The 23,104-nt window shown below is 48.2% G+C and overlaps 2 protein-coding genes across 4 annotated transcripts in view; one reads left to right on the top strand and one right to left on the bottom strand.

Annotated features, from left to right (window-relative positions):
• Positions 1-12,906, bottom strand: part of LOC100616669 (zinc finger protein 883-like) — a 28,026-nt gene extending 15,120 nt beyond the window's left edge. The window contains exons 1-4 of one of the 3 annotated variants that reach the window (XM_056825692.1): positions 12,762-12,906; positions 12,386-12,487; positions 11,906-12,043; positions 356-482 (exon numbers count right to left, since the gene is read on the bottom strand). In XM_056825692.1, coding sequence (XP_056681670.1) covers positions 356-482; positions 11,906-12,013 — 235 coding nt within the window. In that variant the 5' untranslated portion in view covers positions 12,014-12,043; positions 12,386-12,487; positions 12,762-12,906. Of the gene's footprint in view, positions 1-355; positions 483-11,905; positions 12,267-12,385; positions 12,488-12,761 lie in introns of those variants that run through there. The other 2 variants (XM_056825693.1, XM_056825691.1) reach the window with 2 other exon arrangements.
• Positions 12,907-12,909: 3 nt separating this feature from the next.
• Positions 12,910-23,033, top strand: LOC130458829 (cAMP-responsive element-binding protein-like 2). Its single transcript, XM_056825736.1, has one exon. The coding sequence runs from the start codon at positions 19,645-19,647 to the stop codon at positions 19,993-19,995; it is 351 nt and encodes a 116-aa protein (XP_056681714.1). The 5' UTR covers positions 12,910-19,644; the 3' UTR covers positions 19,996-23,033.
• The last annotated feature ends 71 nt before the right edge of the window (positions 23,034-23,104 follow it).

The following is a 23,104-nucleotide window of genomic DNA, read 5'->3' as shown; positions in this document are numbered from 1 at the left end:
TGAGCAGGGTTCAGAAATTTGGCAGACAAAATTCATGCTCAAGTAAAAGTTAGACTAGCTCGAACCCCTGAGATTACTTCTTCAGTCTGAGATTCTTAAAGCTGGTTTGCTTTTTTTGACCTGAAGATCCCCAGAACCAGTAAGAGACAGCTTCAGGAAGAGTAAAGGAAACCCCAACACTGCAAAAACCTTTTACGAGAAACCAGAAAACAGGATTATCTGTTCTAGGAGACAAGACATCAGCATTTTGGCCTTACAAACAATTGATAAGTGCTAGAAGCCTCGTACACCTGGAAGGGAATGAAGCCAGTGCCTTGATGGTACATTCAGAATTACCAGGGAACATCGTCCTTACCCAGGGAGAGCAGGTTCTGGGCATTCTCCAGCATCACCTCCTTGTACAGCTCCTTCTGACCAGGGTCCAAGAGGCGCCACTCCTCCTGGGTGAAGTCCACAGCCACATCCTGGAACGTCACCAAGACCTAAACCACCAAAAGGCAAAGGCACAGATCTGAAGGAGACCCCAGAAATCATCTTATCTAGCGATCATTAATTTTTATTAGGAATCTGAGGCACAAAAAAGATTCCCTCAAAGGCCATCCCCCTTATGAGAGTCCAAGCCACCCCTTTGACTCTTAGCCATGAGAAGTCTACTGGAACACTGAGAGGTTTTATTTTGTTTACTTTTCAAATTATTTTAAACCCTTACCTTCTGTCTTAGAACCAATACTGTATATTGGTTCCAAGGCAGAAGACTGGTAAGGGCTAGGCAATGGATGTGAAGTGACTTGTCCAGGGTCACACAGCTAGGAAGTGTCTGAAGTCACATTTGAACCCAGCACCTCCCATCTCTGGGCCTGGCTCTAAATCCACTGAGCCATCCAGCTGCCCCTGTAAGATTTTTATATAGACAGTTATAAGAGAGTCAAGAAATGTGTTTCTATGAATGGTTTCTACCTATAGGATCTGAAACATGATGTATCCTATCAGTGACATAGGAGGATCTCTAGAGGAGAAAAAAGATGATGTGAAATTTCTTCCTCATAAGCCAGCCTTGGTGCATGCTAGCAGCAGCTCTATCCCTGCAAGCCAGCGCAAGCCTTGGAGGCAACTGAATCAGCAGCGACTTCCAGTCCCATCCCACAGGCTAGAAGGGGCCAGGCAACTGCTCAGAAGGAGATTACTGAGGCCCTTTTGCTAGTACTGGGTATAGGACTCTGTTGTATGACCCCCCTGGGGATCTGGGTCCCTGGGCTCATTCACAGTCCCAGGATGAGCAGGAGCACCAGCACACCGGAGCCGGTGACTGCAGTGGAACAGGAATCCTGGTCATAGTTCCAGGGTAGAAAATAGTTCTTGTGGTTGCTTACAGACCAAGACAGCAGTGACTCTGGCTCTTATTATGTCATATCATCTTGGAAGGACTGAAAACTTACAGGATCCCAGAATTAGCTCTGATATGAAAAACATGAAACTTGAGACAGTGTCCCCACCCCAAAAACATAAAGTTAAAAGTCATGAAATAATCTGTGGAAATGAGAAGAAAAAAAGAACCTGACTACAGAAGGTTCCTATGCTGACAAGTAAAAGCAAAACAAAAACTGGGGGTGGGGGTGGACAATTATGTTAAAACAGCTACAGGGAAGGCCTTAAAGAAAGTCAGTTGGTTTCAGTTGCAAAAAGAATTGCTTAAAAAAGTCAAATGGGATTTTTCAAATCAAACAAGTAGGGGAAAAAATTGGGCAAAGAAATGAGAGTGATGCAAGAAAATTATGAAGCTTCAAAAAAGAACCACACAAAATGGAAAAAAAATGTACAAAAATCCACTGAGGAAAAAAAATTTACAAAGTAGAATTAGCCGCATGGCAGAGTACTCTTCTCTGGTACTTGGGCAGGCCTGGCTGCCCTTGTTCCTCCCAGTCTATCTGATGAGAAGGTGGCCCTGCTGGATTCCTCCGAGGTTTGGTGCCATTTTGTCCAGCTATATCCAGCACCCCATGCTATCAGTTCTCCTGTTCTTTCATGGCCCACTCTGCTGCTTCCTTGCCCCTGTCACATGGCCTGGGCTAGGTACTCTGTTGCCAGGGGGGACTGAGTAGAGTCCTGCAGTTTAGCCACCCCCCCATTTGTAGCTTCTGTCTTCTGTTGCCACATGGGGGTGAGTAGATTGCTGAGGTCCCAGGCCCCCAGCCCTGCCCACTGTAGCCTCGGGGCTCTGCTGCCAAGTGGGAGTTTGTAGGTTTTTTGCCTTCTATGATCTGAGCAGAGTGGCTTGGGTTGGTCTCATTTCTGTGCTGCAGCTTCATTGCCTCTGGTAGCATCGCAGAGTTTTGGGTTGTTCCAAGTTCTTCTGGCTCTTGCAGAGGCTGTGCTGCTGGGACAGTCTCCTCACACCAGTGAGACATATTCCTCCTGCTTTCCTTTGCCTTGGGACTCATTTTCTTTTCATGTGTTTATGGAGAGATCAGGGGAGTGGAGCATCCTTTACTCCACCACCTCAGCTGCCATCATACAACTCCACCTTCTCTCATTGTCGAAGATAACTCTGTGCTCCCAGCAGCCTATAAAATTCTCAACTCCCATCTCTCAGCTCTCTTATCCAATGTGTTGCAAAGGCCTATGACTGTTACCTCGACACATCTCTCTATACACTCTTTCTCTGCTCTGAAACAACAACTAGCTCAGTGCAGGCTCTCATCACCTCTCCTTTGGACCACTGCAATGGCCTGCTGCTGGGTCAGTCGGCCTTAGGACTCTCCCTATACCAGTGAATCCCCTCTTTGGTCCACAAAGTCACTTTCCTAGATTGCAGCTCTGATCCTGGGGCTTTTCTACTCAATAAAACTCCAGGGACTCCCTCCCACCTCCAGGAGCAAACACCAATTCTCTGGCATCCAAAGCCCACCACGCCCTAGACGTCCCCCGAGCCATCTTCTACCTTATTTCCTGCCGTCTACTCCCTGGCCCTCTCGTTACTCAGCATTTCCTCTGGCTGTTCTCCATTATTAGAATCTCGTCTCTCCCTCTCTGTCATGTAAAATCCCGCCTTCTACAGGAAGCCTTCTGCAGCTCCTCCTAAGTCAGAACTTTCTCCCTTTTAATTATAGCGACTTTATCTCCTGAAAGATTAAAGAGGAAGCTGGTAACTGCTTCAGATCAATTGGGCTCCCTCATATCAGCCAAATGTCTGAGCATATGGGGAGCTCTTTGTGGCGTTGGTGCTGCAGAGTCCAGGAAGGAAAGTGAGCACACTCAGCCTTTAGGCCTTTGAGAAGACCAGGACTGGAAGATGATCTTAATCCGTTCATCTAACTTCTGGTGTCAGACGTTAAGGTAGGTACGCCGACATGGCAAAGTCGATAGAGCCAGTCTGGGTCAGGAGTCAGGAAAACCTGAGTTCAAATCCAGCCTCCGACATCGACCCTCATTATATCACTTCATCTTTCTTGGCCTCAATCTCCTTGATTGGAAAATGGGGATACTAAAAGCAGCGACCTCCCTGGGCTGACACAATGTTTGTAAAGCGTCAGAAATGCCTTCTAAAGGCTTGTTCCCAGCTCTTCCCTTACTTGCACACTTCCTCTTCACTTGCCCTGACTCCCGTCTCTCACCAGTCCAGTCCATCTCCCCCCTCGTGCCAAGACCATTTCCCTTGTGCACAGACGTAACCCTGTGACCAGCCTACCCAACCGACGCCAGTGGACTTCTCTTGCCTCTAGGCTCCCAAGGTTTGAAAGCTCGGCCCTAGCTGGCGCCAGCGTCTCTTTCGAGCCTCATCAGATACTCTTCAGCCCCCTCTCTGTACGGCTCCTGAGAATGTAAAGAACCTCGACTAATGTGAACCGCCAGAGAAACTCCAACTCTGCCACAGACCCGGGTGCATCCCTGGCACTGCGCCTTCACGACCTGGCCTGGAGCTGAGGTGGGATCCACCGTGCGGCTCTGTCCTCCTGGCCCTGAGGACCGGCATCTTGTCAGCAAGTGCTCGCTACTGAACTCAACCCCAATAAAGCCAGACCAACCAAGAACCCAGCTAGCAGGGGCCCCTTTCTCCGCGGGGTCTCAGTATTCCCTCCGTCTCCCGCCTCACAAAGAGCAGCGACAGGGAAGGCGAGATCTACGGCCCCGTACGCTGTCCTTTGGGATCCTGCCACGTGGACCTTCTCTTGGTTTTCACATCAAGCTTTCCACTTCCACTTCTCCTCTATCTCAAATTCTCTCCCCCATGAAATCCCCCTTCAGGAACCCTTAAGCCTCCTCTGTATAAAGCCTGCGGCCTCCTAGACCCTGATCCACGGAGCCCCTTTGCCCGGTTTATTCACTCCTCTTTGGCTGCATCTATTCTGATGCGGACTTGTCGTCTCCGCGTTGTCCTTCACGCCTAGTACAACGCCTGGCACGGAGAAGGGGCTTGTTGGCTGGCTGGGCCTTCTTCTAGATCTTTTCTTCCTTTTTCAGTTTTATTATTCCGACAGTCGCGTTCCTTGGGCTCTGGCTGGAGATCTCTATCCAGTCGACGTCTCCCGAGCTTCAATGCCGTTTCCTCTCCCCCCTTAGTTAGTCGGGTGCCAGCAGCCTCCCCACTTCCTCCCGCTTTATCTCATCCAGGCTGCAGCAGCCGTCCGAGCGTCGTCCCAGCACGCGGGCAGTCATCTAGCTCAGGCAGGACGGCGCCGCTTTAAGACCGTTTAACGGCCGAGCTTGCGGAAGCAGCTACATGGCTTTCTGACGTCGGGCGAGTCAGCGGCTGTCCCACCCTCCGATTTCCTAGGCCTGCACGCTCTCATGAAGCATTTAACGATCGGCTCTGCCCGCCAGTTCGGAGTGTCTCCAACTCGACTGACGCCATTTTGAGGCGAATTTGCCATTCTGCGGTAGGTGGCCCTCACACGAGCCACAGGACCAGCTGCAAAGGCTGCTTCCCTCCGGGGTCTTCTTTCCTCTTCTCATGGGTATAAAAAGACCTGTTTGCACCAAAGGGCTCGCCCTTACCTAGCCTGACCAGGCTTGGGCAGAGGTGGCGGAGCCGCTGTCCTCGCCCCGTCTAGGGCACAAGGACTACTGGCTGCCTTCCGAGCGGCACCCCCGGCCTCCAAGGCTGGCGCTGGGGGCCGCCGTTCTCCCCTCCCCCTCGCTCTGACTGCAATGACTTGACTGATCCTCCAAGAAAACGTCGTCCTTCAAAACAAATGAGAAAACTCCATGATGAATACCAAGAAGGAGCTGACTCGGCATAGAAACGGGGCCCATAAGCAGCCCCTCCTAGAAGGAAGGTGGAGGATCCGGGGACCGGCCGGTGGGAGCTGGAGGCCCGTTTCAAAGGGCTCCCTCAGAGGAAGGGCAGGTTTGGTCCAGGGAGCTGAGATCCTAGAGGGAACGTTGACTCAAGAGCAGTGACTGATGGGGGAAGCTGGTTAGCTCAGTGGATTGAGAGTCAGGGCCAAAGATGGGAGGTCCTGGGTTCAAGTCTGACCTCACACACGTCCTAGCTAAGTGACCCCCATGGCCTAGCCCTTACCACTCTTCTGCCTTGGAACCAATGAATAGTATTGACTCCAAGGAGGAAGGAGGGCTTAAAAAAAGCAACGAATGAGATTCACTTGAGTTAATTTTGAAAACAAGAGAAAATAAACTCAATAGGAAGAACACTCTGTGATCCCAAGAAGCCAATATCAATCGAAAGAGAATCCACTAACCAAATGAAGTCCTGAGAAGAAAATGTATAGGGGCAGCTAGGTGGCTCAGTGGATTGAGAGCCAGGAGGTCTTGAGTTCAAATCTAACCCAGGTACTTCCTAGCCATGTGACCCTGGGTAAGTCATTTGACTCCCATGGCCTAGCCCTTACCAGTCTTCTACTTTGGAACCAATGCACAGTATTGATTCTAAGATGGAAGGTGAGGGTTTAAAAACCAAACAAAATGTATGGAAAAGGTATAAGAAGGAATGTAATGAAGTAGGTTTTAATCAATTATAAAGATTTGTCTACAATACTTCAATTAGCTGCAAATGCGTGGTTTAAATAAGATCATTAAAAGTCTCTGCAATGATACAAGTGCCCGGACTTGGCACACACCCTGGAGGTGGAGGCCGGGGAAGGCTGGCCCCTGGGTTTCATACAGTCACTGGAGAAAGGGGAGGGGAAAAGAGGGGTGCCTGTTGGTTGCCCTGTTCAGACCCTGAACACCTCGCCCCATCCAGAGCCGCCTTCTTGTGTGGGAACAGTGTTGAATCGCTGCTAACGTTCATAACATCGACATGAACTGAGACTCGGGGCCTCAGACCCTACTGGGAGGCTCTGGGTACCTGCAGCTCTTATACTGAAGCCAGTTTTGCTCTGATCTTGGCCAAAGGCTCTTCTTTTTTACATTTGGCACCAGGAGATGGGCCTGAAGACTGCACTTCGGACTCCAGTGGCCAGCAGAAGGCCAGCAGCTCCAGGGTGGGACCGTAAGCCTGGCCTCCCCCCTCAGCCAAGCACGCCCCCCCCCCCCCAGCTGGGTAAAACTAGGCTTTTAGGAGATTTTTTTCCTTTTTGGGTCCTTTCTGTTTTATGTTCCAGGTGTTTTCAGTTGGTTTAAGCCTTTATTTCCTTTGACTTCAGATTTTGTTTCTTATGATTTTAATATAGTTTGCCGCGTGCATTCATTTTTTTCTGTGCTCTTAAAACTATATTTTCCCCTTGTGATGGCTATGGGTAGAAAAGCTTTGATCCAGGCTCTCTTTGCTTATCTCAAAAAAAAGGGCACTTAGCAGATATGAGCTATTTGAGCCCAAAATGACTTTCTCCTTTTCAGAGTTGTTCAATTTTTCTCTTCAGTGGAGGGTTTAGAGTTTATTGCTACAATTGCTCCAACAGGAGCTTGTTTTCCAACTCTGAGGTACCACCTCACACCCAGAAGATTGGCTAACACGACAGCAAAGGAAAGTAATGAATGCTGGAGGGGGTGGGGCATAATTGGGCCTTTGCTGGTGGAGTTGTGAATTGATCCAACTATCTAGATGGCAATTTGGAACTCTGCCCAAAGGGCGCTAAAAGACTGTCTGCCCTTTGATCCACCCATAGCACTGCTGGGTTTATACCCCAAAGAGATAACAGGTAAAAACACATGGCCAAAACTATTTATAGCTGCGCTCTTCATGGTGGCAAAAAAAACTGCAAAATGGGGGGGGGCAGTATCCCTCAATTGGGGAATGGCTGAACAAATTGTGGTGTTTGTTGGTGATGGAATACTATTGTGCTCAAAGGAATAATAAACTGGAGGGATTCCATGTGAACTGGGACGACCTCCAGGAACTGATGCAGAGTGGAAGGAGGAGAACCAGGAGAACCACAGAGGCTGATACATTGTAGCACAATCGAATGTAACTGACTTCTCTACTAGCAGCAATACAATGACCCAGGACAATCCTGAGGGATTTATGAGAAAGAAAGTATCCACATTCAGAGGAAGAACTGTGGGAGTAGAAACACGGAAGAAAAACAACTGCCTGATCACATGATCACATGGTTCGATGGGGATATGATTGGAGATATATGATCATCCTAGTGCAAATATTAATAATATGGAAATGGGTCTTGATCAATGACACATGAAAAACCCAGTGGAATTGTGCTTCAGCTATGGGGGAGGGGAGGGAAAGAATATGAATCTTGTAACCAGGGAAAAGTATTCTAAATCAATTAATTAAATAAACAATTTTAAAAAATAAGTGTCTCCTAAAGTAGGAGGGAAGCATTAAAGAAACCGAGGCTACTGTGCTGAGAGGCTTGAAATAACATGGGGGAAGGAAACAGTTGTCTCAGCCAAGATTTTACTATGGCAACCATGGCAGAAAAGAGAGAAGAAAAGACCCTCTTGGGCAGAACTATCTAAATCATTTTGCCACACTCAGGCTTTGGGCATCCCAGCTCCACTCTTATTTATCCTCTCCTGTCCAAATGACAAAACCCATATTGACAGAAGGGCTAGTTCATAAGTCTGAGGCAGAGAAGCATAAGCCTCTAAGGCCCCTGCTGCAGAAAGGGAAGAAAGGATGTCTAGCAGGAAAGTGCCGTCATTGCAGAAGAGATCAGGGCACAGCAAGGTGGCTGAGTGGAGGGAGAGTCAGGCCTAGAGACAGGAGGTATTTGGTAAAGGAAAGGTAGAGACTGTATTTTGGAAGATATAAGAATGGTTCACTGAAAGGCCGCGTCTACACCAACGGGGCATAGGCTACGACAGCTGAAAGGGATATGCCGATTGTTATCATAAATCACTTTCATCCTGATATAAAATGAGACTTGGTCTGTGTTTTCTCACTTGGTAAAGGGATCTCTGATGTGACTCTTGCTCAGTAAGTCACCAGGCTGCCAACCAGAGACTGGGCTGACACCAGAAGTCTATAAGATGACAGCCATGACAGTAAGAACCTGCCAGGGTCACCTGATTTCTTCAATGAGACAACAATTCTTTACTTACTTTTCTCTCTGTGGGGCTCTTTGGAACTTTCTCAAAAGTCTGGTCCGACTTCTGACAGCCTGAAATGCTGAAGTGACTCATGTGGAGGCGACGTTAGTGACTTCCAGTCTCTGTAGAATCATTCTCTGCTTAAATCTTAGATTTCTCCTGAGAATATTGTGGATCCCTGCGTAGTAAACTCTTTTATTTCACTTTTGTCCTATCCACTGGCTACTACTGTGTCTCAAGTGCCCCCTTCTTGTACTTCCTGGCTCTGAGTTCAATCATTTCACTTATACTAGTCTGGCTGGACTTGAGGGCTCTTATTATGATTTCTAGCCCTCACACAAATCTGTGCGGTTGGAACGCAGTTTCCTCCCTACGTTATTGTCGATGCTCAGAGAGTCAACATTTACAACAGGACTTGACTTTTCAAGACTGAATACTCAGGATTTATTTTTATTTATTTATTTTTTAAACCCTCACCTTCCACCTTAGCATCAGTATTATGCATTGGTTCTGCGGCAGAAGAGTGGTAAGGGCTAGGTAATGGGGTGAATTGACTTGCCCAGGATCACACAGCTGGAAAATGTCTGAAGCCAGATTTATACCCAGGACCTCCCTTCTCTAGGCCTGGCTCTCCATTGACTGAGCCACCCCACTTCCCTGCCTGAGGATTTATTGTAAAATACTTCTTAGAGCTCCTTCTCAGGGATTAATGACAAATCCCTTCTAAAGAGTCAAATCACCCATCAGAATGGCATCAGAATGCCGGCTCCCGGCACTACTTGCTGTCCCTGGGTAGCAGGTGCATGCCAAGGAAGGCCCTCTTGACTCAGTTTCTCATGCAGGGCCATCTAAGGCAAATCTGAAGGAGACCGCCTCTCCCTACCTCCATCTTTGCCTGAGATTAAACAAGAGCCTTCCATAGAGCAAACTCAGTTTCTTTGGTTAGTCCCCATTCATGCTCCTCTATGTGACCTTTAGGGGCACACTCCACATTTTTTAATTGCTCTTTCCCAAAAGGACTTCTTTCTCTCATCAAGACACCTCCTGGTTTTTACCCTGTCCCTTCCCTTACTTCTACCTTTTTCACTGTCTCCCATCTCTTCTCCTGCCACGGGGGAATCTGCTTTCTGAGATGACCTGAAAGTTGCTTCTGCTTTTGTCCTGCTCACATCTCTCCCTTCAGTCTGGTCTTTCTTGTATCTTCTCCTTCTGCCTCTTGTGATTCCTCACCAAAAGGGCCATCCCCGAGCAGCTGCACCCATTTCCCTCGTTCAAGTTTTCTGTCTCTCAAGACAAAGGATGTTCCTGCCTCTGGGTCTATCATGGCCTGGGAGACTTGTCAGTGGGAGACTCTGGAAATTTTCAAATTCTGAATTGAGTTCTTTTTTTTTTTTAAACCCTCACCTTCTGTCTTGGAGTCAATACTGTGTATTGGTTCCAAGGCAGAAGAGTGGTCCGGGCTAGGCAATGGGGGTCAAGGGAGTTGCCCAGAGTCATACAGCTGAGAAGTGTCTGAGGCCAGATTTGAACCCAGGACCTCCCGTCTCTAGGCCTGACTCTCAATCCACTGAGCTACCCAGCTGCCCCCTGAATTGAGTTATGAGGTCTGCTGATGCCCTTCTTGCTGGCCTCAGCTATGACTTCCCTCAGAACTGGAACCCCCTTCCCTGAACCCACAGGCTGCTGTTAAAGAAACCCTCTTTGTTCAAGTCCTCGGTTCATCTGTTCTTATTTACACCTGATGTCTCTCTACCTTGCTGATTTTAAAATGGAAAACGGAAACTTTTCTTGAATTTGAAATTTTCCTGGAAGTTCTTCCCCAGCAAGGTGAGTGGGAATTGGCCCATGTCTTCCCCTTTTACTACATTTGCAGAAGAAACCTTGTTCCCTCCACTTGGCCTCCCAGATAGCTACGAGCCACCCCATCTAAGGATGGGCAGAAGGGCAGTACAGCCCTGCAAGCATACTTCCCAACAGAGAAGTGAGAGATCTGGTTCTGTAAAGGTAACCCCAAGAGATGAGACTGTTGAGGGCCCTCGATGTTGGACATCTCCTGACTCCAAGGTATTCAATGAACCACCGCCATGTTTTATCAAGAGCCACACACTGAGGCCCAGACACTGTGCTTAGAGAACACTAGAGATGTATTTCCTCTCCTGGCCATCCCTGCTGCTCCAGACCACTAAGAACAACAGCCCCTGCTTCCTCCAACCCAGTTCCAGCTGCCACTGGCATCTCACAGCAACTGCTGCCTATTCCCAGGAAACCCAATGATATACCCATTGCCTATGCCCTAGATGGGAGCCTACCAGTGTCCCATGAGCATATGTGTGCATCCATCCTGCAATGTAAACAGAGATCTTCCCAGAATTCTAACCACGGGAGGGAACTCATTCTCCAGGTCTAGCAGTCTTTGGGGCTGTGCTTTTCTGAGGCCCCTGGGCTTTTTAAAGCTCTCCCACTTCCTGCCCCTTTTTGCATTGACGTTCAGTCTTTGCCTGATCTCTCTGGTTTCTGCATTTGACTTTTAAGTTTGCTTTTTCCCTCTTCCTTCCCTTCAACTGTCATCTGGGTCTCCACTGGAATGTGCGTTCCCGAGAGGAATGCGCTCTCTGCTGTTGGTATCGGTCCATGGAGGAACAGGTCCACCTTTGGGCCACAGAGGATTAGAAGAAGAAATTTAGTAAGTAGCATTTAATGAGTTAGGAGGATTCCTCCATTATCTTCCATCTCTGTTACATTCAGCTTCATTTGAAATGGGGATGATACCACGGAAAAGACCTGGAAATGGAGGGGCTGCACATCCATCAGCGAATGGCTGGACACACTGGCCCAAAGGTGGGAAGGTGGCGTTCAAACGAGAGCACTAACTGTGCTGCGCCTGTGTGGCTGTGTCTTGGGCTGCTCTATTTAGTCTAGTGCCACCAAAGAGCCTCATCACTCTAGGATAGGATGAAATGAGACAATATTGAGAAACTGGGGCCGGGAAGCTTTCAGGGCTCTGCTCCAGGCCTGCCCACACAGGACCCAGGTGGGAAGGGTTTTCCCTGAGGTCCAGTTGCCAGAAGGCTGAGCCTGGCCCAAAGAACCAGGTGGGTGAGAAGTGTGTGTGTGTGTGTGTGTGTGTGTGTGTGTGTGTGTGCTAGGCATGCCCAGAGCACACATGGAGTCCAAGGAACAGACTAAAGAGGGAAGAGGCTGTCCTTGTCGGTGAGCCTTAAGGAGGGAGAACTGAGGAGGCAAAGAGGGGAGGGCAGCCATGGGGGCCCTGAGGGGGCCCAGGAAGGGCCAGAGTGCCAGGAGTGACCCTGAAAAGCAGCAGCACAGAGCAGGGCACTGGTGCCCCCACCCCATCCCACTGCCTGCCTATTTGTGGGCAGAAACCATCCCGGGCACCACACACTGGCAGCTGCCTACCCAGGCCTCTGGGGCTCAGCCCTGGGCACACTGCACTCACCTGGGCTGGGGGGCCGGGGCTCCCAGGGGCCACCCCTCTGCCTCTAGTCCTGGGTCCTCTGCAAGCTCTTTGTCTCCTCTTCCTGGGCAGGAGGCTGGCTGCAGGCATTGAGGCAGGCTGAGGTCCAGCAGGGAGAGCCTTCAGGGTCCAGGGGGAGGGCAAGAAAGGAGGTGAGGCAGGCACAGGAAGGTGCTCTGAGCAGGAAGACTCCCCCCTCCCTCTTACTCCTCTTCTGCCCATCCTCCTGCAGAGACCAGGAGGCAGAAGGGGCTTTGGGATCCCAGATGGGAGGGGGGCAGTGAGAGCCTCCAGGACCCCCAGTCAGAGCTCCCCCTCGGCCCTCCCTGAGGCCCCCTGCCCAACCCTCACCCTCCTGCCTGGTCTAGGAGGGAGGGAGCTGGGGAAGGCTGAGAACCAGGAGGGCTCTGGGATGGGGCTGCCAGGAATGACCAGGGAAGCCCGAGGCTGGGAGACACAAGCCTGGCTGGGCCGGAAGGCGGGAGACTACATTTCCCAGAAGGCTCCGCTCCATGTAACATTTCCGCTTCCTCCACGCACCAGTGACTTCTAGCTCCTCCGGGCCTGCGGGGGGCGGGGCTGGATGTAAACTGGGAGGGGAATCCCACAATTGACCTTCCCCTCCTGGGGCTGTCCCGCGGACCCCGGAAGCCCCGAGTTCCCTAACCGAGACATTCCCCCCCACCCTGCATTAGCCCCCAACCCAAGAACCCTGTGGCCCACCCCGCCCTACCCGCCCTTGGATCGAGGACCCCTGCCCGAGCTCTCGGTCCCCGGGAAATGTCCAGCTACTTCCCCTCCCCCACCCCCTTCTGGGCTCGGCACTCTCCCACCCCACCTGGGCTCTAAGCCTCCATATTTCCGCCCTCTTCCTTCCAAAGCCTGGAGTTTCTCCTGCCCTCCTCCCTCGGGGGTCCGCCCCGCCCCGGGCTCTGTCCCCAGGACTTGGAGTGGGCACGGAAGCCAACAGGAAGTTTCCTCACAGAGAGCCCCTCCTCCCCTCCGTCCCGCTCCCAGGGGGCGGGCCTTACAGACTAGGCCCGAAGTCTGTCCCAATCAGAAAACTAGAGCAACAGCCTGAGCGCCGGGCCCCCACCTGGCAGGGTTGGGGAGAGGAGCCTGCCTAGTCCGGGGAAGGAAGCCGCCTTCCTGTTTCTGGTGAGGACTTCCCACGCTGACCCAGGCGTCCTGGAGGTCTCATTCTGGCAGGCTAGGCAGCCTCCATTCCCGGGGGGGGGGGGCCTGAGACGGATGTCCCCGCTGAGGAGAACGCGAGAGTTCTCCCTCAGTCGCTGGAGATGCTGTCCTTGAGGACCCGGGATCGTCTTCTGTAGAAAAGGGCTCCAGTGGGGCAGATTTCTAGGAGTCCCAGCCAGGGCGCCCCGTTTCCTTGCTTGGAGCCTATAGGCAAATGTGCCCCCACAAGGGGTCTGGGGAGCAGATTGCTGACCGTCCCCAGCGGGCCTGCAGAAAGGAGGTGCTCTGCAATGAAGAATGACGGCTTCCTCCCTATAGCGGCTCTCAGGGTTCAGCTTTGCTCACATGGCTTATGTGTGGGCTTCCCCAGGAACCGGAATTATTCACCTCGGCAACATCCGTCCAGACCTCATCGGGAACGGAGAATAAGTGGGCCGGAGCTCTCCTTTACACGGAAGTCTCTCCCCGTGCCATGGCATGTTGGTCTATCAGAGTTGCTATTTGGCATGAAGAGGGGAGGAAATGAGAGCATGTGAGACAATGGATGGATTAGCAAAGCCTGAATTAAACTCCAGTCTGAAAACTAGGAGCAAACATGGGACTCCTGCACATAGCTCCCAAGGGTGTGATGGTTCACGCCATGTCGGATGATGGAGGCTAGTCTGTAAATGTTGCCCCCCAACACTGAGGAGTGACAAGGCGCCCCAAGAAGTGTAATGGGATTCATTAGTGAGATGGATGGCCCAGAGTTGGTTCCCTGTGGAAGTCGGCCTCGGTGAAGTAGAAGAGGATGGAGCTTAGAAGGGTCATCCAGGAGAGCTGGCGAGCAGACAGAAAAGTGGGGGGAAGAGGGCCCCAGACCTCAAGGACCGGGGACTGAGGTGGAGGCCTGAGGTGGACATTTTGAACATCAGGGAGATGAGCAGCTCTCAGAAGTAGGAAGCCTGAATGCGGGACTGCCCATCATGGGGCTCCATTGGCTCAGACCTCCATTGGCCCATGTGTTCCTAACACCTAACAGTCATCCTTTGGGACTAAGCTAAGCTTGATGGGCACCTACCCATGGCGCCTGCCCTCAGTGCTCCAACAGGACTCGGACACTCCGGGAACCTTTGCTGACAGAAGGTTATCCTCTGCCAAGAGGGCTCCACATGTCCAGGTGAGAGCCCTGAGAGCTGCCCCTTCCCTGGGGAACCCAAAGGTCCCTCCATGGAGTGACTGTCAAGAACCTGCTGCTCCGCCTGTGCCCCAAGCCATGAGCTTGTTTTTCCTTTGCCTTTTCCTCCTCTTTCAGACTCCGAGCTGGCTCCTGTCTGCATCTGCTGGGCTCCTCTCCTTGGGGGGATTCCCACCTGCCTGCTCTTTGTGCTGAGAAGACACGCAAGCCCCCTGCTTCCTCCTCACTTACAGGGCCTTCCAGTCACTTGGCTCTGCTGCGGGCTCCAACCCTGGCAAGGAGGCGGTTGGCCCCTGGTTATGGCTTTAGCGGAGTGTAATGGGGGCCCTTTTCGACTCCCTTCTTGGCCACAAGCAGTGAGAATCAAAGGGATCCTGTGTCGGTCATTGGAAAAGGATTCCAGGGATGCCACATTATGAGATCGGTCAGAGGTTTGGCTTCCTGTTCTAAATCCAGAATATGGTTTACAAAACCCTTTTAAATTTAATCTAAATTATTCCCAATGAGCTAATTGTCACAAAATGATTAGCACAGGCCCCCTGGAGGCATAGAATGAATGGTTACTCTTACCCTCCCCTGCCCCTCTGCACATTATTCCAGAGTACTGTGATGCCCTTTCTGCTTCCATCTCTGCCTTGTCCCTTAATTCCTTCCTTTAAGCTCAGCACAGACAGCACCTGGACCAGGGCCCATCTCTGTCCCTCTAGGACAAACACCCAGGAAGCCGCAGTGGGGGCTACATACATGTCGGCATCCCCCAGACCTGTATGGACCCTAAGATCACTGACTTCTTTCCTTTCATCACCTTCATCTCTGCCTGTTTCTGACAGTGTCTGTGTTCTCCAGCCCTAGAGTCCCCCAGCCCAGGAGGGAGGCAGGATCTTCTTTGACCTCCACTCCCTTCCAAGAACAGGGGAACAGCCTCGGTTTCCCTTTGTGCAATGGCCTCCATTCATATTGTTGTTGTCCTCTGGGTGCTTTTCCTCATTCCTGAGTTGACCTTCTGTTAGACCCCTCAATGGGTCTGACCACCAGAGTCCCCTCCTTCTCCTACTCCCTCCTGCAGAGCCATCACAAAGAACACAGGATTACTTAAGGAAAGAAAGGAAGAAAAGAGGAAAAGCCCAGCAATATAGATTGATCTGGACATCGGCATGCATGTGCAGGTTCTGCACCCATGCCCCCTTCCTCTTATGCCAAGGTGTTGGGGAGGCGTCTTGTCTCTTCTTGGGGCCACGTTTATTTTCTGAAATCTCTCGACATGGATTTCAGAGTATCCGGTGCTGCTCCTCCTGCTGTTGTCACTGTCACCATCATGGCTCTGCCTTCTGGGCTCTGCTGACCTCACTCTGACTGGGCCCTTCTGGACTACCCTGGAGGTGTCACCTGCATCCCTTTCCACACTGCAGCTATGGAGGGGGGCTGTTTGAGAGGAATTCAGTCAAGGAAGTGGGAGAGGAGTTATTCCAGTCCAGGAAGTGCTTTGAGAGCAGTGAGGATGTGTGTGAGTGTGAGTGTGTGTGTGAGTGTGTGAGACAGAGAGACATAGACAGACAGACAGGTAGGGAGGTGCCCTATTGTGGCTGGAAACAAGGAGAGCTGCATGTACTTGGGGTCGTTACTGCCTTTTCTTCCCAGGATGAGGTAACCAGTGATGGAGGCTGGTTGCTTGCTAGGCTACAATCACTCAGAAATGTCTTCTAATGAACATGAGCATCAGTAATCACACCTGAACTCCGAGCTCCTGTTGGGTTCCCAAGCAGAAGATGGCGGCCAATGGTGTCAGCTGTGTTGTTGGGCAGGGACCTGGAATAGAGGAGGGTTTTTCTGGGCTCGGGGACATGAGAAGTAAAGGACAAGCCTCTCCATGCCTGGGAGTGGAGTCCTACATGAGGTTTGGACTCTATTGGTAGGACTCCCTGCATAGGATGGGTTTCATCACTATGAATGCTTGTCAAGGAGACCTTGAAAGTCTTGCTCCTGGGGAGAAACTCTTCCCTGCCTTCCTCTTCTCAGGGCCCTGGGTGCCATAGGAGTCCTGAGAGGAGGGTCTCTGGGGAAGGACAGATGGGTTGGGCCTTTCAAACTCTGTGACACGGCCAGATATGGCTGTAAGCATCACATGGGAGGAGAGGAGCCACGTGGTCCCTGCCAGAAAGTCCTCTAAAGGTTGGTGAGGCAACAGAACTTTGAGAGCTTCCTCTTCCCAGTCAGAAAGGAGGCTACAAATCTATGTATGCTGACCAGTGATGGGATTAGGATTCTCTGAAGACTCTATATTAATTCATGATTCTTCATTAGAGAGAGAAGGTGGACCCAAAAAAGAAGGACCCATAATCTCGTGGCCAGGTGCAGTTCACTCCTACTGCTTCCTCTCAAGGACACCACAGCCTTCCTTGATCCATAACGTGTGGATCCATAACCTCGGTGGCATCACTTTTTCTGCTTGGACAGCCTTGACCTCAGGCCAGACTTCTGAGCACCAAGAGTCAAGGCCTCTGGCATCCTCCCCAGGATGAATGCTCACCCAATGAAAGAGTAGAGCCAAGATCAAAATGGATTCTCAACACATTCCTTAAAAGGAAAGAGGGGTGCAAATTCATCTCTAATTCACAGAACCGATAGCCCTGAAAGGACACAAAAGAAAGAATAAGTTTGAGAACTATTGTTTCAAGGGACAGGAAATGAAATGACTCTGCTCTCCTGGGATGGTCACCGAGTGTGATTATTTCCAAATCCCCTCATAATTCCTCAGACCCACAGAACAGTAAATGAATGGTGATGGAATAAATCCTTGAGCCCACCAAAGTCCTGGCAATAACACATCCCTAACAGTGTCCTCTCCGTCACTCAAGCAAAGAAAGGACGTGTAATGAAGCTTCCTTACCTTTGAACCTGACTCAGTGTATCAGTCATAGGAAATAAAAGTCTACAGTCAAGGGAAATAAAGTCTCAAATCAACAGAAAACACAGAAGGAAAAAAAATAAAGAAACAGGAAAAGGACCCAAAAGGGAGAAATAATGCTTAGAAGAGGAGGGTCCTTGGATGAGGTGGGATCCAGGCTTCAGGAATCCTTCAAGGGAAAAGTCCCACAGTGGAGGTCCAGAAAGGTCTGCTGAAAAGACCAATGGATCCTGGAGTTCAAATCCTGTCTCTTGGGGAGCCAAAGTGTGAAAGCAAATACTGGGGATGGATGTTAGCAAATCTTACTTTGTTGTGAATGTGCCCATCAGAGTGACTAGATTGTAATAGTGGGTACCCTGAGGTGTGTGGATGATGCCTCAGTCCCCGTTTAGTGCAGCAAAGCAGTCTGGGGCATACTACACTAGGCCAGTCACAACTAAGTGTAAAAATTAATATTAGATCTCAATAATGAAAATCTTAGAAGGGATCTATTACTGATCATTAGAAATCAAGGAATAAAGAGGATACAAAATCAAGACTACGTGCCCATGACTGACCCACCAGTTCAAACACCCGCCTTACCGCCACCAACCTCACTGTCATCATGCCAAAGAGGGAGAGCAGGACTGCCCACTGAATACTTATTCCCTGTCTACAGGAAGTACATTATGACAGGAAGTCAGTGGGTTCCTGGGAAATATAGTTCTTTTTTAGGGTCACAGATTTTCAATTATACATAAGACTCCCAAGCAGTTGTAGTAAAAACTAACAGATTTATTGATAAACAAACACTTTCCCCTCTAGTTATCAGATTTTGTTATACAGGACGTCTAGGCTCTTCTTTTACCATGGCTTCTGGTTACTTCATAACTCTCAGAATTGATTCTACAATAGAAGAGCAATAAGGCTTAGGCAACTGAGTTTCAGTGAGTTGTTCAGGGTTACACAGCTAAGAAGTGTCTGAGGACAGATTTGAACCCAAGTCTTCTGAACTTCACACTGGTGCTCTATCCCCTGGACTATCTAGCTGCCCCTACTTCAATCATTTTTAAAGTGACTTTATCCCCTTTCCAAATCAGCTATTTTGCTTGTGAGAAATTTTCTACTTTTTCCTTTTTGACTGTCTTATTATCTCTTAATGATTCACACATTTCTTAGCTTCTACTTGATCTATTCTAATTTTGAAGGAGTTATTAAAATATAGTGAAGTTTTGTGCCTATTTTACCATTTAGCCAATTACGATTTTAAAGAAATTTGTTTATCTTTTAAATGCCTCTTACTAACCTTTGTATTTGCCTGCCATAATTTTCTTGAATCTCTTTTTATTTCTCTTCCAAGCTTTTCCTCTACCATTCTTATTTGGTTTTTAAATCTCTTTCTAGAGATCTTCCAAGCTTTGCAGACCTCATGTCCATTCTGCATTTCTTTGAGACTGTTTGTACTCAAGGAGAGCAACCATCTCAATTTGAAGAGGAATACTGAGGCACAGAAAAGGTATTGCTCGCCCAGTTACATAGGTAGAGAGCATCTGAGGCAGGACTTGAACCCAAGACTTCCTAACTCTAAACTCAGTGTCCTATCATTATACATGCTGCCTACCTCAACACTGTTTTGAGTATCCATTTCAATAAGAAATGTGACTAAATTCTCCAAAACTTTAAACTCCTGACTCTGCTATGAGACTGATGACCCAAGGAATAGTAATAATAGTGAGCATTTACCTCAAGTGATTTAATGTTTGCAAAGGACTTTACAGTGAGTATCTCATTTGATCCTCACATCAACCGTAAAAGGTGGGTGTTCACAGTATACACATTCTACAGGTAGGGAAAATAGAGGCAGTATTGCCCAGGCTCACACAGTGAGTGTCAGGGACTGGATGTGAATTCAGGTCTTCTGACTTGAGTAGGAACAGTCTACTGTGTCACCTATTAGTCTAAAGAAATTAAGGCCAACATTAACCAAAATATTCATACTAGATCTTTTATTGTGTCATGGAAGAACAGGAGATAAGAGAATATTTTAATGAATTGGGAGACGACAGATGAAGCTCTGGTATAGGAATGCTGTGGAATGTTACTGAGGAGGAATGAGAACAACAGCATTTCAGAAGACAATGTATTACCTTTATGGGACTTTTTGCACAAGGTGAAATTTAGATGCTCTAATTCAATCTAAAGCAAGAAGGATTTGTTTCCTAACTTGATCCCCAAGTTTTATTCTCCAACGTACAGTCAAGAATAAATCCTTCCCCGCCTCTCCCTGGTGCTTCTATGAACACACCAGAACATTGTCATGGAGGGGGAGGAGACCGTGGCGGCAGAGGGGGCCTCTTGGAGCACTCCTGGGATTCTCGGGCTCTTTTCTGGCACCCTCTTCCCTAGTTCCTCGAGATCCAGGTGGGGTGGAGACTAGACTAGACCTGAAAATCCCTGTTGTTTATGGGGGTGCCAACATGCTTACCTGCGGGCATGGATGACAGTAAGGTAGTTGGAGGCAAAGTAAAGAAAGCAGGTAAGCATGTTGGAAAGGCAGCCAGAATTCACTTGAAGGCAAAGCTTGAGAGATGCCAGCAGAGCGCAAGAGAACGGAGGGCCAAAAAGAAGCCGAGATATCGGTATTTGGAAGAATTGGTGTCTAGAGAAGAGCTGGAAATGTCCAAGCACTGGTGCATGGCAATGGACCAAGGAAAGATCCCCTCTGAAATAAAAGCCCCCCTAAGTGGAGAGGAGCAAAGCAAGTCCCAGCAGAACTCCAGCAGACAGAGCAAGGCTGTGAAGACAGGTGAATAATGACTCCTGGTGAAGGTCGTCTCCATTGAAGCTCAACAAGTAGATGCTGAATTGAACATTCAGGATCACATGGAAGAACGGCCAAGATTGGACTCTGGAATTTAACTTGCTCCGTCCAGTTCAGTAGTCACTTATGTTAACCTGCAGTGGTTCAACGAAATCTGATTGTTCGCTTTGAAGGATCTCGTTTTACCCTTCAACAACAGGAAATTCAGACTATTCAGTTGTCCTTCCCTTGAGGTCGATCTTCGATTGCTGCAAGAGAGCACAGGATGGGGTGCTTGGAAAAATCCCTCTGGCATGGAGGGCAGTAAGTGAAAAGAAAGCACGTTTGCACCTCAATTGATTACTTATGTTCTCTTCATTTCATTGTGGATGTTGGTGTCACTCCATTTGCTTAGTTTTTTTTGTATAGTCTTATTCAGAGAAACCAAATAGACAGTCTACTAAAGTATATAAGTTTTTAGCCTTTAAAATGGACCTACAGGGGCAGCTGGGTTGCTCAATGGATTGAGAGCCAGGCCTAGAGACGGGAGGTCCTAGGTTCAAATCTGGCCTCAGGTACTTCCCAGCTGTGTGACCTTGGGCAAGTCACTTGACCCCCCTGCCTAGCCCTTACCACTCTTCGGCCTTGGAGCCAATACACAGTATTGACTCCAAGACGAAAGGTAAGGGTTTAAAAAATAAAATAAAATGGATTTAAACTTCTTTTTATCCAATTTACTTGAGAGATCTGTAACATGTATTTTTTTGCAGGAAGCACAGACGTATTCTGTGCATTGTTCCAGCATAAATTGTGCATATGCACTAACAATTACGAGCGTTTCTCTTTCGGTAATCCATGATGATCGTTCTGTTACATTGGACCTAGAGGGACAATCCATAGGAAAAGCTATTTGGGAAAGCTTCCCTTGGAAACTCTTGTAGCTGTCCTCCCCAACTGTATTTCTCAACACTTTTTTGTACACTTAACGACCTTGGAAGACTGTTCTAGAGAAACGATGTCTAAATTAGCTGCTGCTGCTTTAGGATCTCGTTTCTGCCTCAAGATCTGTACTAGAATGATATACAAATTGCTTCTAGCTCCAATGGCTGCTGCAGTAACCAAAACACCAAGCTTCTTTCCTGCCGTGAGAGTAGAGATTGGGCCTCCTTTGTGCTTCATTGGGAGAAAAAGGCACCATAGAAGGCTTATGTTTCTGTTTTTACTAGTTCAAGCCACAAAATACTTACTAGAGAGGAAATCTCAGAGCCAGTGAGGTCTTTGGTCCTGTCCAAGCCACAACTTCCCTTTCCTGAGCCTCACAATGGATTCAAACGTTGGTATTATGGCTGTCCACATCACTGCCATAAATGTGAGGCCAGGGGGAGCAGAGGTCAATTCTTCCACTGGCCTCTGCCATTCATACCCAAGCCTACATTTATGTGAAGCATTCTTTTCCCCCAAAGTGGGTTTGGTACAGTGTGAAGAATCAGGCTCATGACAAAGTATACAAAGCTTTGAAAAATATACTTATTTCAACAAGATACTAGTACTGAATACAATTGAATTTTTCTCCTCCCATTTGTGTTGAGGTCCCTTATCATTGTGTCTTTCTTAGATCCTTAAGAAGTTGTGATCTCTTAAATCACAGCTCTATGTAGGTAAATTGGGCCACTATTCCCTATTAATTGGCCTTTTCACCAAATGTCTGTTATCAAGGGTTATTTTAGGGAAGATGATATGGACCATGACAAGGACCACATAAGTGACTATTTCTTTCTGGGATGATAAGGGATGCCCTCATCTGGCCTGAGATTGAAACAACCTGCGGTTCTTTGGAGTGCAAACTTAGCATTGCCCCTTTGCTGCCATGATGTGTAAAATTGAGATTTGAACTCTGGACTTCAATCCCCACAAGTCCTTGCTCCACTTCCCCAAAATGCTTTGTAATCTCACAGAATTCTGAGGTGGGCTAGATCGAGAAGGTATTTAAGCTGATTACAAAGGCTTTTGAGGTCTTTTTTTGGACTTCTGTTTTGGAGCAGACGTGGCTCTTTCCATAATGTAGGTGAGGTCTTGTCTAGGCCTCTGGCCTAGTCACGTTTTCCTTATCCTGTATTTTCTTTAATCCTTAATAAACCTCTAAAAAAATATAATACTCCTTGCAGAGAGAAACTAATTTCTACCTGCCTCAGTCTCCCCTAAATTTTAATCTTTACAGTTGTGACCACCATTAAGAGACTATTGGCTTAGCCTTTCTCTCCCCCCAAGTCTTTCTGTTTTGGAGCAATAAAGGGATGAAGAATATTGAATGTCTTAGAAACTGCATATGTTTTTGTTGTTTCTGGTTATTGGATGATATATGTTTTCCAAAATATCCCAAGACATGGTTTACATTGTTTCTGGACCATTTCAATACCAGCCAGGCAGTTACTATAAATGGAAACATTCCAAAGTAGAAGTGGTTGTTCCATGGGATACACCTGTAATATTGAAATATTTCCTCCCTGGTAGCAATTATGTACCATGTGGGGTCATTTGGGATTTTCTTTATAATATTTTTATAAGAGTTAATAACTTTGCCCTCACATAGAAGACACAGAATTAATTCATGAAAGAGTAAATTCCAAGTTGTTGAACTTATTTTATTCATTCTGGTCTTTGGGGACAAACAGATGAAGCCCAAGACATGGTGCCTTGGATTTAAAAAGGAATGCTTTGAGTGCTTCAGGGGTTGTGCTGTCAGTTTATTTTTGTTCCTTTTAAAGCATGGTAATAAATGTCATTGATAAAAAAAGAACTGGAGCACTTCCTGTTCCAATTCAGTGAAAGAGCATAGCATTTATGAAAGCTCTCACATTTCTTGTATGACTAGACAACAGAAAGCAGAGGGAGAGCATGAGAAGAGGAGAGAATGATTTCAGTTCTGAAATACTGCATGCTACACACTATAAACAACTATATTGGCACTTTGATTATTTAAAAAAGATCAGTATTTACCAGTGTCATCTTTTAGCAACTGATCATCTTTCAATTATGAGAGATCTGATTGGCATATTATAAGGGAAAATGTCTAGAATTTTCATGGAAATAAAGGCAAAATGTTATATTGACATAATTGATAAA

The sequence above is a fragment of the Monodelphis domestica genome, chromosome 4 (genome assembly GCF_027887165.1).
Source record: "Monodelphis domestica isolate mMonDom1 chromosome 4, mMonDom1.pri, whole genome shotgun sequence".
Classification (NCBI taxonomy): Eukaryota; Metazoa; Chordata; class Mammalia; order Didelphimorphia; family Didelphidae; genus Monodelphis; species Monodelphis domestica.
Note: the sequence above shows the minus strand (reverse complement) of the source record. Positions and strands in the feature narration are given on the sequence as shown.

Coding starts and splice junctions, on each gene's coding strand:
- LOC130458829 (XM_056825736.1), top strand. CDS start 19,645: ATGGGGGTGCCAACATGCTTACCTGCGGGCATGGATGACAGTAAGGTA.